The sequence below is a fragment of the Tachyglossus aculeatus genome, chromosome Y2 (assembly GCF_015852505.1).
Source record: "Tachyglossus aculeatus isolate mTacAcu1 chromosome Y2, mTacAcu1.pri, whole genome shotgun sequence".
Classification (NCBI taxonomy): domain Eukaryota; kingdom Metazoa; phylum Chordata; class Mammalia; order Monotremata; family Tachyglossidae; genus Tachyglossus; species Tachyglossus aculeatus.
Genome location: NC_052094.1, coordinates 2,022,297 through 2,041,502, shown reverse-complemented (window position 1 = coordinate 2,041,502; position 19,206 = coordinate 2,022,297). Strand labels below are relative to the sequence as shown.

The window sequence follows — 19,206 nt, the reverse complement described above, 5'->3', positions numbered from 1 at the left end:
GGATGAGTTCTGCCGGCTCTCTCGTACTTTGTAGCGTGCCTGGCCCGCTGTCAGCGCCCTGGTGCTCTCGCTGGATCGGTCCTCAGAGACTCAGTCTGTCCCCGGCCCAATATTCCCAGGGCTAGTTTGAAGAAAAAGACCTTTCCCGGACTAAGCATTTTCACGGCACGCTACCGTTATAGGAGATGGGACCGAACGGACTCAACCCTGGTCCCGAGCCAGACCCTCGAGAGTGTTCAGAAGGAAAACCTGGACACCATGTTCTCTTGTCGGCCTCCTGTCCGTGTTGTGGCTAAACGCAGCCTTGACCTCAGGTATGTAGCTGGGAATTCAGAACGAGCAAGCGAGAGGACTCTGGGTCGCTTCTTGCCCCTTTTCTTGCCCTCCACTTCCGTCCCCCCGAACCCCCACCCTCAGTCCACCGTACGTCGCCGAGCGTTCCCGGTCAAGGGGTGGCAAGGACTCTGGCTTCCTGCTTTTCCCTCTCCTCGACCTCCTCTCTCATCCTTCGAACCAAGGCCGAGCCTGAAGTACAGATCCGGGAATCCCCGGAGTGCAGGGGGGTGCCGGGGCAATCTCTGGATCCCGGAGGCGATAGACTTTGAAGGGGGGAACCCGAGGGGGAAGCACAGGGGTCCGGGATCGATAGACCGATCGATGTGGCGATCGCTCCAAATCGGGAGCATCGGAGAAGCGGCACGGCCGACGGAACGAGGCCGGGCGCGGGAGTTGGCGGGCCCGGCCGCGGCGGATCTGAGCCGATCAGGCGCCTACGGTCCCCGTCCTACACGGGGCTCATAGTCTTTTTCTCCATTTTTCAGACGAAGCAACCGAGGGCCAGAGAAGTGAAGCGTTTTGGTCCCGATCACGTTGCGGACACGTGGCGGACCTGGGACCGGATCGCAACCTGTCTCCCGGGCCCTCGTTCGATGCCATGCGGCTTCCCGAACGCATCGATGTTGCGATCGCACGGTCGTCAGTGTGTTTCGAACGTGGTCATTAACCTTGTATCGGCAGTGACGAGGCCACGGCGAAAAGTGGGAATGAGGTGAAGGTGTGTGTGTTATGTTTGTGTGTTCTGACATGTCGGTAAATGTGTCACGATGCATTTCAGATGTTGTGAGAAGGTTGGTTGTGCGAATCTAAGTGTTTGACGATTTTCGAGCGTCTCAGGCCATTGCTAGACTTGAGGAAAACCAAGTCCGGCCATTCGGCAACTGTCGCTCTCTTCCCTCTGGGCCTAAGGTTAGTTCACGTTTTTCCAGACAACACTCATCCCTTGGTTGCCAATGTGTCCGTGACCGCTTTAGGATGTCTCCCGACGCGGTGGCCATTTGTCTGAAGAAGCCGGGTATCGTAGTCGAAAGAGCCCGGGCCCGGGAGTCGGGGAACACGGGTTCTCCTCTCGGCTCCACCCCGTGTTTGCCGTGTGGCCTGGAGCGAGTCGTTTGGTGTCTGTGAGTCTCGGGAACCCTCTGGGTAAAATTGGGTTTGGGACCACGAGTCTCCCACGGGACACGGACTCTGCCCATCTGGATAACTTTGTAAGCCCTGCGGAACTCCGAACGGGGCTCGTTACCGAGTAAGCACGTAACGAAGACCACTATTCTTCGTAGTGGGACAGTAGCATAATCTGCCGATCGTCCGCGAGGACCTTAAGACCGTATATTTTGGGGTAGGCAATGTGGCCCGAAACATTCCCCGGCTGCCACGGGGCTCACTAAGTTGTCATGTTTCTCTCTCAAACGTGCCCCGATGGGAGCGGTCGGTTCCCAGGAATTTAGGCTCACTGTATCCCGTGAGAGTATGGCTTGAGCACTTAATGCGTTCAGAGTTCTGAAGGCCTTTTAGGGCCGAACCCCAGAACCCTCAATGGAGAGCATTGTTGCTTTCCCTAAGTTTTGTTTGCAACGTCTTTTTTTTTCCTTTGTCAGTTTCCCTGGGAAAGGATGCCCGAAGGTGAAAAGACCGGGTGTAGAACCGGAGTCCCCGTTGGCGGCCCCCACCCCCACTCCCCGGGCCCAGAGGAGACAGTTTTTGGAAATGTTTTGATCCTTCCTTAGTAAGCACTTCAGTAATTCCTCCCTCCGAAGAAAAAAAACAATAGAGGCCCAGGGGAAAGGACACCGTCTCTGTCCCCCGTGGGCTTGTGGTTTCTGGGGAGGGAGAAGAGGAGCCCTCTCCCCATTTTACAGCTGAGGAAACAGAGGCCCCGCGAGCCTCACTGGGGCCAGGCCTTCCGTCTGAGAAATGTCAGAATAGGGCTTCGAACCCGGGTCTCCCGACTCTCACGACTGGGCTCTTTCTGGAAGAACCCCCCTCCCCGTCACCCGCCTCCGGAGCTTTCCGCGTCGAGTCGTAGTCTCTCTGTCCCGTCGTCCAGGCAAAGTAGAAGAAGAGTGATCGGTATGGTGTCTGTGCAGCCCGTACTCCGTCCCGTCGCTGCTCGCAGCGACGGGTTCGGAGACGAGCAGATGCGGTCTGACACGGTCCCCGTTCCACGGTAGGGGGAACCGCCGGCGTGCGGTACAGTCCACAGACGGACCCCTCGGTGGAGGCGTCCGAATCCCGTCGCGCCTTAGCGTATGGAAGTCTAGGAGCTTTCTGACTTTGTGAGGGAAGCGTGTAATTCACATCGTAGCCCCTTTTTTGTCAATGAAGAAATACAAACCCTCCAGGTCTCAATTCATCAAGAGCTTTGATGGGGAAATACCGTTGTCTTGTCTGTGTTGAACTGAGCCTTTGGATTTAGTGATGGATTTCACCCACCCCAAAGAACTGCCGTCAGTCCCTTCCCCTCCCGAACAGAGGAGTGTCTCGAGTTGTGCTGAGTGTACTGGTCAGGGGTGCTTCCACATGTCTATGGAGAACCGAGAAATCGCACGGTGACCCGCCTGTATTTCAGATGGGACGGCAGCAACGCAATTCTGGCCTTTAGCCAGACCCCTGAAAGTGAACATTCTAGGTTGGAACTTTTTCCAAGCTTCCTCTCCCGCCCGTCTGCGCTCCGGGCTAGACCAAACACAGCCACGTCCTTAGGTACGGACCCGGGAAATCTGTTTAAGCCAGCGTGTGGTCCTCGGGTCGCTTCCCTCACCTCTCCTCTCCCTTCTCTCTCCATCCCCCCGGGACACACAGCTTTCGCCCGAAGTCCAGACGCGAGCATCCCGGCGAAAGCGGGCAAGAGACCTGTCTTCCAGACTTCCCCTCTCCTCGTCCTTCTCTCGCCGTCCATCTGACACACCGTGCGGCCAAAGTCGCGGGGGGGGGGGGGGAATTTGGGGAAAGCTGGCGAGAGAATTCAGGGTGGGGTCTCGTCCCTCTCTCCGCCCAGCTCCCTCCCCCCCCGCCCCGACCGTAGACCCAGCCCGAGGTCATGAGCCGGTGACTCTGAGCAGCCTGTTGAGAGATCTCTCGGTTGCCGCCTTCCTCTCTCCCCTCCCTCCTCTCTCTGGCCCCTAAGAAGTTTGTCTTTTGTTTCGCGGTCTTTCCGTGCACAGGCACGGTGGGCGTCGGGCCCGTCGCCGGCCTTCCCCACGAGCGAGGTTTGCCGTCGCGCCCCGGACGAGGGCCGGACTCGCTCATCGCCGACCTTCGGAAAACCGTTTCGTCGTCGGAAGGTAAGCGCGGGCCGCGTTTAGGTTCCCGTTGGGGTCTCCGTCCCCGCGGGGGGACCGTGAGAAACTGCAACGCACCCATTCCCCGTCCATCCCCCTGCGCTACAGTGATCTCACGTCTGTCCGACCGTCGAATGGGTCTGTGAAAACGGGGGCTCGGGTATCCCTTCTTCACCGTGCCCCGAACTCTCGCGTTCCTTAGTGTTTTTCTCCGGATGACCGTCCTCCCCCAGACCCTCAGTCTCAACCGGCCTCTAGCTGTACTTCGAGAAATGGTGCTCCTCGATACCCGGTTAGTAAAGTGCCACAGAACTCTGCCCTTTGGCCCCTATCGTCCCCCGCCCCCCTCCTCTCCTCACTGCATCCTCTCCCTACCCCTTGTGTTCCAAACCTTCGAATGGACTATGTGAATGAGTGACCTTTTTGTTGTTTACCCTCCTCTAGAATCCCTCCGTGTCTCAGTTCCATCATCATCATCATCATCATCATCAATCGTATTTATTGAGCGCTTACTATGTGCAGACCACTGTACTAAGCGCTTGGGAAGTACAAATTGGCAACATATAGAGACAGTCTCTACCCAACAGTGGGCTCACAGTCTAAAAGGGGGAGACAGAGAACAAAACCAAACATACTAACAAAATAAAATAAATAGAATAGATATGTACGAATAAAATGAATAAATAAATAGAGTAATAAATATGTACAAACATATATACATATATACAGGTGCTGTGGGGAAGGGAAGGAGGTAAGATGGGGGGATGGAGAGGGGGACGAGGGGGAGAGGAAGGAAGGGGCTCAGTCTGGGAAGGCCTCCTGGAGGAGGTGAGCACTCAGCAGGGCCTTGAAGGGAGGAAGAGAGCTAGCTTGGCGGATGGGCAGAGGGAGGGCATTCCAGGCCCGGGGGATGAAGTGGGCCGGGGATCGATGGCAGGACAGGCGAAAGCGAGGTACGGTGAGGAGATTAGCGGCGGAGGAGTGGAGGGTGCGGGCTGGACTGTAGAAGGAGAGAAGGGAGGTGAGGTAGGAGGGGGCGAGGTGATGGAGAGCCTTGAAGCCCAGGGTGAGGAGTTCCACTCATCGGACCCCAGGTGACCCCCTCTGTCTCCATCTTTTCCTCTAAGGCGTCAGGGTGCCTTCTCCCGTCCCGCCCCCGTAGACCTTCCCGAGGCCTCTCACCCGTTGGACGACCCCCTCGACCCCTCAAAGCTCGTTTCCCGCTATCTGCCTAACCCGGGCCCCTCTGGGGGTTCTCCCTCTGGGTTCTCTCGTTCTTCCTCGCCGATTTTCTCGGCCTCCTTTTTCTCCCCTCGGTTGGTTCTTCTTTTCTTGTCATGCCACCTCTCCCCCCTTTGGCCTCTGAAGGTAACTAAGGTCTCGACCGCCCGGTCTACCCGGTGTGTCTCGCCACGTCAGAACACGCCCGTGACCCCGAGGATCGCGAGGCCAGGGAGCGAGCCGGGGCCCCCGGCGTCAGGGTCCGGAGAGAGCGCTCGGTCGGCGGGTTCTCTGTGGACGGTGCTTTGCACAGAGTAAGCGTTTTCCCGAGGCCCAAATAATTGGTACGGTGATCTCTGCGGGCCCGGCCCCGAGGATGCGGTCCATATCCGCGGTCCCCATCCGGGTCGGCGGGTATCGAGGGAGTACGGATCGGGGGCCGAACGCCGTAAGGAGGACGGGCTTTTTGCCGAGGCGTGCCCGGGGTCTGTCTGTCCGCCCGTAGAGACGACGTCAGGGAGTCTCGAGGATCCCCTAGCCCCAAATGCCTTGTCGGTGCCGCTTTAAGTCCCCGCATCCCCTGTCTCTCTCTTCTTGCCACCACTCTGTGTGTCTGTTTCTCCCCTCCCCTGTCCCTTATGTTTCTTCCACACACACACACCCCTCTTTCTTTCCTCCTGGTCCCTTCCCTTCTCTGTTTCCTCCTGGCCCATCCTCTCTGGTTGTTCCCGCCCGTCTTCCACAGTCTGATATTTCCGGGCCCCGTTCCCTCTCTGTTTCTTCCTGCACTCACATCACCTCTATTTTTCCCGCTTACCCTCCAACTCTGCTTCTTCCTCCCCCCCCCCCCCACTGTATTTCTCTCGGCCCTCCTGGCCCCCTGTTTCTTCTTTTCCCCATCCCCGTTGCGTTTGGTTTCTGCCCCCATCCCAGTCTCTGGTTTTTCCTGTGCCTCACTCTCTTTTACTTCCCGCTACCCTTCCCCCCAGGTTCTTCCTGCCCCGTCACCTGTGAGGTCCTTCCTGCCCCCCTCCCGGTCTTTCTTTGTGGCCCCCAACCCTGTCGCTTCCCACTCTCTTGTACTCTCTCTGAATCCGCTCCCCTTCCGTTTTGCTCAGCGACCTCCTTCCCCTCGTCTTAATGGCCGCCCCCTTCTCTATTTGTTCTGGCTCTCCTTCCCTTCTCTTTTGGCCCGCCCACCCTTCCCCCAAGACTTTCGTTCGCCCCCCCCCCCCGTCCCCTCTATGTTTATTCCGGCCCCCATCCCCTAGAAGTTTCTTTGGGCACCTTTGCCCTATAGGTGTATCTCTGCCCCCTTCCCCCTCTGACCTTCTTCCTGCCCCCCCCCCCCGTTTGTTTCCCCTCCTTTATCCCGGTTCTCCATCTGCCGCTCCTTCCACTCCCCGTCCTCTGGGCCCCCCATCCCCGCCTGCTTTCCGCCAGCCTGTTTGGTCCACTCCCGTCATCCCCTCTGTAAGTGTCCCTAATCCCCCCAAGCCCTTGTTTTCATCCCGGCCCTCTCTCCCGTCTAGACCGTGAACTCGTTTTGGGAGCCGGGACGGGCTCTCCGAGTCGCCGACGGCTACTTATGAAGCGCTTCCCGGAGTGTTCCGCCGGCAGTAGGAGTTCCAAAAGTAGGAACGAATGACTGTTTGCATGTTCCCTCTTGGCCCGCTCCCCATCTCTCTTTCTTTTAGCCCACTGGTTCCGTTTGTTTCATCTTCCCTCAGTCCATCTCATTCTTTCTTACTGCCTCTATCTCTGCTTCTTGTCCTCAGGTTCTGCATCTCCTCTTGGTTTCTTTCCATCCGCACACTCTTCCTGTCCTTCTTCCTGCCCCCATCCCCTGTTTGTTTCTGCAGGCGCCTCCTTTACTCTCACTGTTTCTTCCTGCCCTTCTCTCTTCCTGGGGTTGTTTCCTGACCTCCATCCCCTGTGTTGTTTTCCCCCCGATCCCGTGTCTTCCTTCTCGCTTCCCTCCCCCTTCTCTGTCGGGCTGGAACGATCTCTTCCGGCCCCCACCTCCCCTCTCGGTTTTGTTTCTGTTAGTCCCGGACCTCCCACCCCCTCTCGGTGTCTTCCCGACCCCTTCCCCTATAATTGCCGTGGGGGCCCCTTGGCCCCTGCCTCCTTTTTCCGGATCTCCATTCCTTCTCTGTTCTTTCCTGCCTCCCTTCCCCTAGTCCTCCTCCTCCTCCCGTTCTCTCTTGCTGTTTTTTTTTCCAGACACCCATCGCCTCTCTGGTCAGTTATGTGGGCCACCTTTCCCTTTCTCTTTCTTGCTGACCTCCCCCACCTCTATTCCTCTTACTTCCCCCTCATCCCTGTGTTTTTCTCCCCGCCCCTTCTCCCCTTTCTCTTGGTTCTTGCTCCCCATGTCTTCTGGATTTTTTTTGGTGAACCCCCATCCCCTCTCCCCTTTCTCTGCCCACCTGTCGTCTCTGCCTTTCTTCCTGTCCACCCTTCCCTTCCCTATGTTTACGGCCCCTAGTCCCCGTTGGTTTTGTATTGACCCTATCTGTGATGGCGGTCTTTGTGCCTCCTCCCCCCTCTCTCTGAAATCTGTTGCCATGTTCTCTCGATCTCCCTCCCCCGCACTCTGTTTGTGTGCCCCCTCATCCCCAATCCCTTATGTATGTTCCAGGCCTCACTGTCCCTTCTCTATTTCTGCCAGGCCTCTCTCTCTGGGTCTTCCAGCCCACTTCAAGTCGTCTTTCTCTTTGCTGTGCCTTAGGTGTTGTGTTTAGTGATGTCACCTTTCATCTGTTGTTTGTCGGTGCAGGTTCCCCCCTTCCCACCCCCGTCATTGTCTTTCTTTCGTCCTCCCCCCTTACCCTCTTTGTCTTTCTATGCCCCCTCCCCCTACCTCTCTTCCCGCCTCCCTTCCCTCTGTCGACCGTCAGGGTGTGGCGAATGGGGAACGAGGCTGTGGTTTGCAATGCTTTACTCTCCCGAGTATGTAGAACAGTCCGTGGTACACCGGAAGCACTCCGGCAACCGGATGCAAGGTGGGAAGGAAGGAAATTCCTGGGCCGGTCATCTCTCAAGCAAGGCTGCGCCGTTGTCCTCTTCCATCTCAGAATAGTAGTCAATATGATGGCATCCAGTAAGTACTTAGTAGATGTCACCTCAGTTTTCTGGGCCACCTCCTACTCAGCTGTAAAAGGAGGATCAAATCGGAGTCCCTCCAACTCAGACCGTGCAGGGCAGGGACTGCGTCTTACCGCTTTAGGTGCTCGTTCCTCCTCTGGCTGTATTCAGCGTGTGCCACACAGTCAGTGTTGTGTTCCAGGGTCACCCTGAGTAATCTGCAGTTCTAAACGGTGCACTGACACTTGGGTTTGGCCAATTGACACGTGACCGTGTTTTTCTCTCTCATCTTTATTCTATCTCAGAGCTACGTTCGGCAGCAGTAGGAGCGACCCTCCGTCACGGAACCCGGGCGGAAACCAGCCCGCAGACCCCGCACCTCACCGAGTTGTCGGGAAGGTACTTCTGGTGGAAAGATGAGGTTGAGTGTGAGGTTTGTAATGGAAAGGAGCGTCACGTGATGACAGGCGGACAATTCCCGGGACCTTGAAAAACCAAAATCTCCCCGGCTGGATCAAACATCCCCGCAGAGGAGCGTCGCCGTCCAGGTCGGTTTTTCTGGCACCGAGTCCCGGAAGGGGCCGTCTCGGTATCGGCTCCTCTAAGCGTCAGAGGCGCGGACGGAGACGGGGCCGCCCCGGCACCCGGCCGTGGTTTCGGGAGTACCCACGCTGTCGTTTCTGGCAACATGGTCCGTTTGCACGGCACCTTCCCGGGGTCCTCGGTGTGGAAACGTGTGGGGGGAGTCGGGCCATTTGGGCGGAGGAGTGTTCTCGGCGTCATGACGCCGCCGCTCCGGACCCGGAGGCCCACTCCCCTGGGGCTTCTGGCCGTTCGACTTGAGTTTCAAACGGTCCCCCTTCCGACCGGGAGGTCGCCAGTCCCCCGGCGGTAAAGTCCCCAGGGGACGAGGGCACCGGCCCCGGGCTCGACGCGTCTTCCGGGGCAGGCTGTAACGGCGCCCTTTTTGGTGGGCATCCCCACGAAGATATCTTCGGGTTTTGGGTCTTCATCGTTGCCCCGCATGTCGGATCCCGCCACCGACTCTGCCGGCGTAGTCTGTCCTCGATCCCTCGAGAGAAGGTAACTTGTTTTCTGAAAGGCAACGGCCAGAGAGCATGCGTGCCATCTTCGGCGCCGTCGTCGTCGAACGGTGGTGGTCCGGCCTGGAAAAGCCTCCTCGTCTAAATGGAGCGGCGGACCGAGCGACCTCATGGGCCTATGATGTCTCGTCGTGGACGGCTATCTGGAGGGAGGTGAGAATTCCGAGAGTGTGCGTGTGGACTTTGGCATACCGACGTTCAGAGGGTCAAAGTTGGCAATCGGGTCCCAGTTGTTCTTTAGGCCTTTGGTCACGTCCCCGTGCCCGTTCGGGCATAGTCCGAGGCATGAATCTCGCGTCGCAATCCCGACGGCGGTGATCTGTCCCCGGAAGGAGTCCGATGCGCGTCGAGACGTCCGTGTAACACCGTCCACAGACGGATCCTCGGATCCGGCGGGAGTCCGAGTCCCGTCCACTAAGTCTGTTTCTTTTTCCTAGGATACCTTTGTATGGAATCGCGTGAGGTCTAGCCTTGGAGCATGCAACCAGATGGAGGGTACGGTCACAAGGCATGTAGGACGGGATCGCGTAACGGTTGGGCAGGCGATCTAGTGAGGGTGATACCGCCGAAGCCGCGGCCCGAACCTCCCCCGAGTCGGAACGGAGAGACGTGACGAGGCGAGCCGGGAAGGGGCGGCTTCGGAAGATGAGAGTCTCAGAGTTGGATCCCTCGCCCCGACGTGACGAAAGTACATCCTGAGCGTCGCGGGCCAGAGACCCCCGCCTCGGAACAAGGCACCCGACGGGACGGAACGCAACCACGACGGGGGAGGAACGTAAGTGCGACACGATGGGTGTCGGCTCGACTCTGGCGATCGGAGAGTTTCCCGTGGGGAACCGCTCCCTCACCGTGCACCTCTGCCTCTGTCGGGCGGGACCCGTAGCGGGTCGCGCCCGGGGTCACGTGACGAGAGATGTATCGGGCTCATTCTGTGCGTCTCACCGTTGTGCTCTCCTTAACCGGCGCGGGCAAGGTCTCGAAGGGCACATTAACGTCTTCCACGTGGGATCCGGACGGGCACGGCCGATCGGACTCGTCCTTGAGGGGGTGACTGTTGGAAATCGTGTGTTCCGCCCGACGCTGTCGGACGGTCCTCAGAGTCGACCGCGCCCTCGTTCGGATCGTCCACCTCTCGGCCTTTGCATATCGGACGGCGTGGGTATCTTGGTCTTCACGCCGGAAATGCGAGCTGTCCCTCTCCCAAGGATAGTGTCTGTGGGTTCCCCAGTGAGCTGTACCGTTTCCCTCGTGTCGAGTGGAGCTCCCATAACAGGTTGGGGTCGTGTCACTTCACAGAGGAGATCCCTTTGGAGGGGAGGCAGAGAGTTAGACGGCAGTAAAAGGGGAACTGTCCAGAGGCTTCTCGGGGGATGGCCACGGTTGGGCGTGGACACCCACGGCAATTTCCGACGGACACTTCGCGATCTCGATCCCGAAGCGTCGACGCCGATTCCGCCAGGCCGTCTAGGGGTAGCTCGGTAGAGTCGGGAGGAGGCCCGCAAAATCTCGAGGTTTTTATGTAGAGAGATCACGGGTTCACGCACGTCTGTGGGTACGGCTCCCCGAGCGACTCCGTCCTTCCACCCGCGGGTCCGACTCCGAATCGGGTCCAGAGACCGTAGGGCCGCCCTACCCGGGGCCCCGGGTCGCTCCCCCGGACGTCCCTTCCGATGTGACCTCGGAGCCCCACCGCGGCCGACACGGCACAATCGTCTCGAGAGCGTCTCCCGAGTCGGGCCGGATGAAGATCTCCGCGGGCCATAGCCGGGCGGAAACGGCCCGAAGTGTGGCGGTTCCCGGCCGGGCCCCTCGTCTCTGTCGCCTCGGTCGGTCGAGACGTACGGGCGCCACGCTCGGGTCCCCGTCTTCCTTTGGGTCCGCCCGCCCGCATCCGTGCCGAGCTGGGCGTCGAACCGTCCGTAGGCCCGACGGGCTGCCCGGTGGCACGGGTTGTCGTCTGGTGGGTGGAGTGTTTAAGACATGTAGCAAATGCGATGTGTTGTCTTTGCGGCCCATACCCCCTCCCTTTGTAATTGGAAATAAAGTGTTTTGGATGGACATTGACCTGGTCTGTGTTTTCATGGTACGTGCGAAATAGCTGGCCGCCCCGTGGAGAGCTATTCTCTCATGTGGAGTTATTCCGTCGAGTTCTCTGTCTATCGGATCCAACCCGAGCATTTCAGCGTCACCCACGGACAGTCTCGATTCTCGGGGCCCTAATGAACATTAGGGGGCCGTAGAAGAGGCGAGCCAGAGATTCTCTCGAGATCGATCCCGTAGCCGAGATGGGCGGTTCACCATACGAGTCGCATGGAGTGTAGAATCCCCGCAAATGAAGGTGATCGGTGTTTTTTAGGTGTGTGAGTGATTCGCCCTGTCTTTGGGTGGCCATTGGGAGTGAAATACTCATAGAGTGGTCAAATGTTAGGGAGCTGTTCCCGAGCTGCCTATTACATTGGTGGGGGGGGGGAGGGGGTCGGGGGTTTGTAGACGTGCACCCAATCCTCCAGTACAGAGGCTGCACCCTATCATTTCACTCGGTGTCAGTGGCATGTGTCATCTGCTCAAGTTCTCGTGAGAATGAGAGTATGCTTTCACAGTTAGGGAGAATGTCTACCGGCAGGCCGTGTCCGTAATGCTCGGAGGAGAGATGGTAGCCCTGCAGGCTTTGACGAGAGGATTCCCCGGAATCTTTCTTTGACTCAGTCGTCGAGATGGGATCTCTTCTTCCTCTTCTATTAGCGACAGAGAGTCTGTTCGCTTGCAAGACGTCCCTCGGAATGCCCGTCCATTGGAGGGGAAATCGAGCATCTAGCCAATCCCGGGCCGTTTGGGGGACAGCTGGCCAGCTCGCCCGTGTGTCCAACCGCACACCTCCGAGCGATGTGGAGGCCAGTCGAAAAAACCCAAGTTCGACTTATATTTATATATTATATAAAAAAAGAGTCGAACTTGGGCCCGCGTCGAACTTGGGCCAGACCCATCCAGCCCCCGAAACAAACATTCCCCCCGCCCCGCCCGAGCGCTCCAAGTTTCCCAGATCGCAAACTCCCGAAAAAGCGAGCCCACCTCGAGACGCATCCGAGGGCAACCCGGACCCGAGCCCAACCCGAGCGGGATCCGAAGGCGACCCCTTGCCTCCGAGCCCAACACCTTCCTGCAATCACCTAGCCCCCCACCCCACCCCAGAAGGCCCAGCCTTCCCCAGCCTCTCCATCCAGGAAGACATCTTCTGCCGCAATCCCAGAGGCCACCTAAAAGACCCCGGCCCAACAAACCGCCCAGAAAACCCCACCAGCCTACATAAGGGCCACCCAGACACCCAGGCCCCAATTCACTCCGAGACAGTGACACCGGCCCAAAGCGACAGGCCAACCGACCCCACCCAGGTCAACTGACCCCACCACAGAGAAACGCCCCAAGCTCAACTCACTACAACACAAACAGGCCCCAAACACGCCCAAATGACCACACCTGCCCTCAAAGTGTCCCAGCCCAAACCACAGCCCTACAACCCCTCACAAGCCCGGGCCAAAGCAGCTGCCACAGCCAAAGGCCCGCAAAAAGCAAAGGGAAAACCTTGGTGAGCTCCAAACCCACCCACACATACGGCCAAGTGCGATCAGTGATCCCCAAACCCAACACGCCGGCAGAGAAAGGGGCCATAACCCTACGGGAGCCACACCCGATCACCTGAACACGACAGCCGCCTTTTCCAGGACACGATAATCACCGGCGACCTTCGGCCGACACGACCACCAAAAAAGAGGAAGACTCAAATAGATCCGGCACGAAGCCTCACCCCGAACCCGGGCCGAACGTCCCTACCGCCGCATCTGAGGCCCAGGCCGCCTGCGACGCTTCCTGCCCACAACACACACACACAACAACAAAGTCCTTGACACTCGTACATATCTATCCTATTTATTTTATTTTGTTAGTGTGTTTGGTTTTGTTCTCTGTCTCCCCCTTTTAGACTGTGAGCCCACTGTTGGGTAGGGACTGTCTCTATATGTTGCCAACTTGCACTTCCCAAGAGCTTAGTACAGTGCTCTGCACACAGTAAGCGCTCAATAAATACGATTGATTGATTGATCCACCCACCCGAAAAAAACCGCACTACATAAACACCTACAAAAACACACAGAGCCCAACAGCCTCCAAACACACCTGCCTACTATCAGCCCCAAATCCAACACAAAAGCCCCCAAAACCCACCCAGTGGATAACAGCACAGCCAAGAACAATAACAACAAAGGAACCAACCAAGGCAAAATCTACACAGCCATAATCACACAATGGCCAAACCTCTCCCCCCACGGTACTTCCCATCCAAACAACCAACAGCTCTGGTCCACGCGGGAAACACACCACCCCGCCACAATAACACACACAGACAAACACACACGCCAGGCATGACAGGCCAACCTGAAAACCAATCCCACCCAAAAACTATCACTGCATATTCTAAAGAAACACAGCCTGCCCAGCCAAAACACACCACAGACACCAAATCCACCACAGTCAACACACACACACACACACACACACACACACACACACACACACACACACACACAATTTAAACACAGGCAAAAAGAAAGGCGCCCTGAACTGACCAAACAATCAGCCTAGGGCTGCCCAGTTAGGCGCTTAAACCACAGCTGCAAGTAATCCTGAAAATTCCAAAGACGGGCTCCAAAAACACAAACCTCCGAGGATAAACCACGGAACCTCACAAACAAGCCCAAAACGGGACGGGCCAACGATCTAAAGCCATGCTCACACACACAGAGGCAACTATTTCAAAGGACAAAAATGCACCAGGAACACCACAACCAGGCCAACACACACCCAATCTACCACCTCAGCCTAACCCAGAGACCGGCCAAATACATACATTGCACCCAAAGCCACCCCGGAAACCTAAAATCATCTCACCCAAACAACGTCCAAAAAACTCACTAGCCAGCAAGACACACAGCCCTATCAAACACACACACACACACACACACACACCAACACACCAACCCACACACACCCCCAACACACACACCCAAACAACAACGACGCCCAGACAATAAACCGCTGAGGCTCAAAAGCCAAACTCCTTACCCAAACACTCCTCAGCTGCACACAGTCTGCCCAAATACGCTACCGAGCCGAGAAAAACCCCAGACCTCCGCAACTGGCAAACACCGCGAAGAGACTCCATTCGTCTCCAACCACACCGGCGACACCTATACACGACAACCAAAAAAAGCCACACCCACTTCCCCGGGAAAGAATAAACCGAGCAAACAAAAACCGAAAACCACAAAGGACAGCGATCAATTCACCGGCCACATAAAAGGGGAAGATCCACAAGATCCAAACAGACCTTCCGGCTGACACCTCCGGAAACGAGACACACCCGGCAACGATCAACGAACCACATCAAAGGCCACCTGTCCACGCGGGCTCCGGAAACCCAACACCTGACACCTCCGCCAAAATTCTCCTCGCAAGGCCGATCTCCCGCTGACGACAACAGTCGAAACTGATCCCCGAAACAACGAACCGCCGATAACACCTCCCGAGCACAGACCGAGGGCACGACTTGTCCCGGGCCCCCGAGGCGGGCCGGGATTCGACACCGTCATGACACGCGCCCGACAGACGGCGAGGGCCCGCGAACTACGGCCACGTTCCACACGAGACGCCACGGCGGAACCAAACCCCACGCTGACCCAAAGTCCACGATAAGTACAAACGCTGCACGACTCCGACTCCCAAAACAGAGACGGCAGACAAGCTCCACCGAGATATATATCATACTAGCCAGACACTGAGCCCGTGATTGATAAGGGACAAGATTTTCACAGACAGACTGCAAAACCAAAACGAGACCGACACCGACAGTGCCACGCTAAACTCTGCTCTTCGATACAACACCGCGAAAGGCCGCGACCGCACAGAAAGCACGCGCGAGGAACCCTCGTTAACCCGGCCTACCCCAACCCCCCTCCCCCCCTGGATTCCCCACCTCGAAACACGGCCCAGGCTGACCCTCTGCTTCACACGCTTCCCGAAAAACCCCACTCTGAAACGCTCAGAACGCTAACTGAAACAAAGAAGAATCCAACAAGACCCGTTACTACCTTCCGGGAGAATCTCCACAACGGCCGCCCTAGCCAAACCTCTACGCTGCCCAAAACCGAAGACACGCCGGAAATTTTTTCCCTCGGACATTGGCCCTCCGACAGAAAAACACTAAACCCCGAAACCTAAAAAAGCACGGATACATAAGAAACGGCAAGGGAGCTGGCCAGACGGTCAGCCGTTCCCCAACGAGAGATCGCTTACATACGCGTCCCCCGATGAACGGCCACATGATACCGCCGACCGAAAACGGCCGGCCGCACCTCCAACGGCCATCCTCTCCCCTGCACGGACGTCCGACGCACGGATTTGGGGTCGGGTCCGGACGCAGAACGGAGGGCCGCTCTTCCCCATCTAAAACGCGTTTCCCCCGTGACCCGTAAAAAAGCCGTTCCCGCTGCCCAAAAAAGACGAACCGCGACTCGAGAAAAGACCCCCGACGGACCGCCCCATGTAACCGCCCCGGAGGACTTCACGAAAAATATTTTCCTCTGCCACTCCGGACGCTTCCTCGGCGAAAAGTGGCCTGCGCGCACTGCCGACACATCCTACGCCTCCCGGAGACTCCTTGCCGACTGCATGGCCAAAAGACAGCTGCCCGATACGGACGCGCCCATCCCTGAGTCGACACCTAACACGCGCCTACATACATCCGGTCCTAATTTAATGCCGACCGACACTTTCCATCGCTCCGCAATGGTTCTAACCCTAGACGACAAAAAACACACACCACCCACACGAGGGGACCCAAAAGAAGGCCCCCGGGGAGGACCGCCGTCCGCAGATGACGCCCCCCCCCCCCCCCCCCCCATTTGCCCGGGTCGCCCACAGGCGCTCCACGGAAACCTCGGGCCTTAAGTCAGACGACACAGAAATTGCTCGACGTCGCCAAACGTCTCCTCGACCCCGGCAGCCAGCCAGACGGATTGACGGCCGCGCTAAACCGGAACATAGGGACACCCCATAAGCCTAAACACACTACAGTCCCAGAAAACAACCGACCTACCTGAACGAGACAGAACGCTACCCTTCCCGCGACAACGGGAACCTCACACTGGCACCAGCAAACCGAGCCACGCCACAGATGTTCGAAACACGCTACGTCGGCCGTCCCCAACGGTACGGCCCAAACCGCTTCGAAGCCCCGGCCACGTCCACGGCCCGACCCGAGCAGGCTCAAAAATGCCCAAAGCCAAGTCTGAGGACCGGGGAAAAGGCACGACCCCAATTTCTAATACAGAGGATAACTAACCCCCCCCCCGCCCCCCGCAACTAAAACTACCCTACAAAAAGACCACCAAACCCCGAGAAACCTGCCCCGAGCATCCCTTGGAGCCCAAACTAAACCCATCCACGGAAACACCCGTCCGGCTCTTTAGAGTCCAGATCACACTAAGGGGGCCCCTTCTCAACCTCCTGAAATTTCCAAACCGTCGGACCCGTGCGAGACAACGACGCATCCGCAAAACCGAGGACAGACGCACACGACCGGACAAAGCGAGACCTCCTCCGGAAACCTCACACGGGCACCCCTAAGTACGCACGCCGGAATCGAACACGGGAACCCGAACGGACGGTGCCAGACCGAAACTGGCAAACGAACGGAAAGACAGAGTCCTCGCCAAACACCCCCGCCGACGGACAGGACCCACGGACGGACGGGCGACGAGGAATACCGCACGCCGGCCGCCGTCGGGCGGGACACCCGACCAGACCGCCCGCTCCGGAAAGACGGCAAAAAATAACCACGCGAGGTCGTCGCGGCCGCCAATCGACACGGCCCGCTCCGTTTCGGGAAAGCGGAGACCGATCGCCGCCGAAACAGACCGCGAGGGACGGCCGACCGAAAGCCTCTCCCCAAAGAAACGTGGCCCGAACCACGCAAAGCCGACACGCATCTGCGACAGCTCAAAGCGCACAATGAACATTCGGCCAAAAACAAACAGAACCCGATCCGACGTCACGAATGCAAACAGACCCGAAAACAAGGAAAGCCGCACGCCGATCGAGACTTCTACAGACCCTGCCAGACAGTACGGGCGCGATCGCTTTCGGAAAAAAAAGACAGTCGTCGCCTAAACACAACCGAAGACAGACGAGCAAAACTCGGTCGACCCTCCGGTTGAACGTGGACCGCGATATCCAAGCCCTGACCGGGAAGGCCGAAAACAACTTTGGGGAGGCAATGTCATAATCTACCCCAGGATAGAAAGGCCCCAAAAAAGGGGCCTCATTTGATGCCAAAAATTCCTAAGACCGCCACCCTAACGACCGCTATACAAAGCCGCATTCACTGACCCGCTTCTTGCTAGCCACCTCGACACGGCCGTCAAAAATCACAGTCCCATACGACAGCTGCTCACACATGGAAAAACGCCAAGGAGGGAGGCGGGATACAGAGGGGCAAACAACAATCAACAACGAAACACAGAGCTCGATCTTTCACACGCCTCGACTGAGGGATACAGCTCGCAGACGACCGCCGCAGATACAAGGGAACCCGTCCGAAAGCACCAGACTCCGAAAATTGACAGACACGGACACGAAAGCCCATCAAAGACTCCAAAGGCTAAAAGGATCTTCACTGACCCGTAGCTGAATAAACTCCGGGAAACGCTGATAAACTGGAACAGACACAACACAGACACCTCCAGACCTAAAGAGCCACTAACGACCTGTCCTCAAACCAAAGTCCCCCAAAACCCAGAAAATAGTTTTTCGACTCCCGGCCTGACCGCCGACTATTCTCCGAGATGCTCTTGACCGACATTTGCCCGTCAGACTCTCGGATATAAACGCCACCGACTACTTTTAACGGTCCTGGAAACGCGCAAACACCCCAGCGAGAGAAGCAGCCTAAGCGGAACGACAAAACCCAATAGATACCACCACCCGAATGCAAGGCCGGCAACAAAAAGCCTCAGTCAATCAATCAAACCATCGTAGTTACTGAGCGCTTACTGTGTGCAGAGCACTATACTAAGCGCTTGGGAAGTACAAGTTGGCAACATATAGAGACGGTCCCTACCCAACAGGGGGATCACAGTCTCGCCTCACACTTCTGACAACACACGCACCCCTCAGACTACACCACATACACCAGAATACCCCAGGCACGGGGTTCGCGGTCCAAAAACCTTACGCTGGCCCATTTGCCATACGCCCCCAGCGCCCGGAGATTGAAGACCGCAGAACCAAAAGCACGATCGGCTGGACCCCGCGTCCGATATGCAGGCCGGGAGGAGACTTGACACGAGCGGAAACTAAAAACCGCCCGGGGCCAGAGGTGGCCGTGACAATGACACCACACCCACATTTGGACAGGGTCCGGGCTCCGCCTACGTAGGAAACCCCCAACGGTGAAAAATACCTGACAATGACTTTTTTCCTCTCGCCGCCAAAGTGAAACCCCGCCGCCCAACGACCCCACTAATAACGGGAGCCGCCCGGACAAACCGGCAGCATAAACAACTTAGGCGACGAGCGGCCGAGAGGCACATAAAGACTAACTGGCCCCGATACCCCCGCACCGCCGAAAAAAACCAAAGAAACTAGACCGGGCCGGGCGGGACGCGGGACGAACCGAATACCACGGGCACGGGGTACGCGGACCTCCAAACCGCACCCCGACGACCGCGGGATCCCAAAAGCCCCGGGGGGCACGACTGGAACCAAAGAACCGCCGACGGGAGACACATTCACACGGCCCAAAGGGTCTCCCTTGCTCTTTCCAGTGGGCCGTGCCGCTTCTCTAACGCTCCCAATCCGGAGCGCTCGAACGATTCGCGGATCGATCGCAGATGGCTGCTCTGTCCCCTCCCCTTCGCCTCCTCGATGCCGATCGACCCCTGAGTCTGGAGGTCCCTTATGGCTCCTCGTGCCAGGGGATGGCCAGGCCCAGACAGGCAGGCTTTCGTGATTGATTGGATATGTGGGGTGAATGAGAGAGCGGAGTGAAGGATAACTCCTAGGTGGTCGCTTTTGTGATGTAAAGGATGGTTGTGTCTGCCGCCAGGCATACATAGGTGTCCTGA

At 57.6% G+C, this 19,206-nt stretch overlaps 1 protein-coding gene across 1 annotated transcript in view; it reads right to left on the bottom strand.

Moving 5' to 3' along the window:
* Positions 1-7,765: 7,765 nt before the first annotated feature.
* The window catches only part of GMPR (guanosine monophosphate reductase), a 29,015-nt gene continuing 17,574 nt past the window's right edge, over positions 7,766-19,206 (bottom strand). The window contains 1 exon segment of the mRNA XM_038768088.1: positions 7,766-11,766. Coding sequence (XP_038624016.1) covers positions 11,734-11,766 — 33 coding nt within the window. The 3' untranslated portion in view covers positions 7,766-11,733.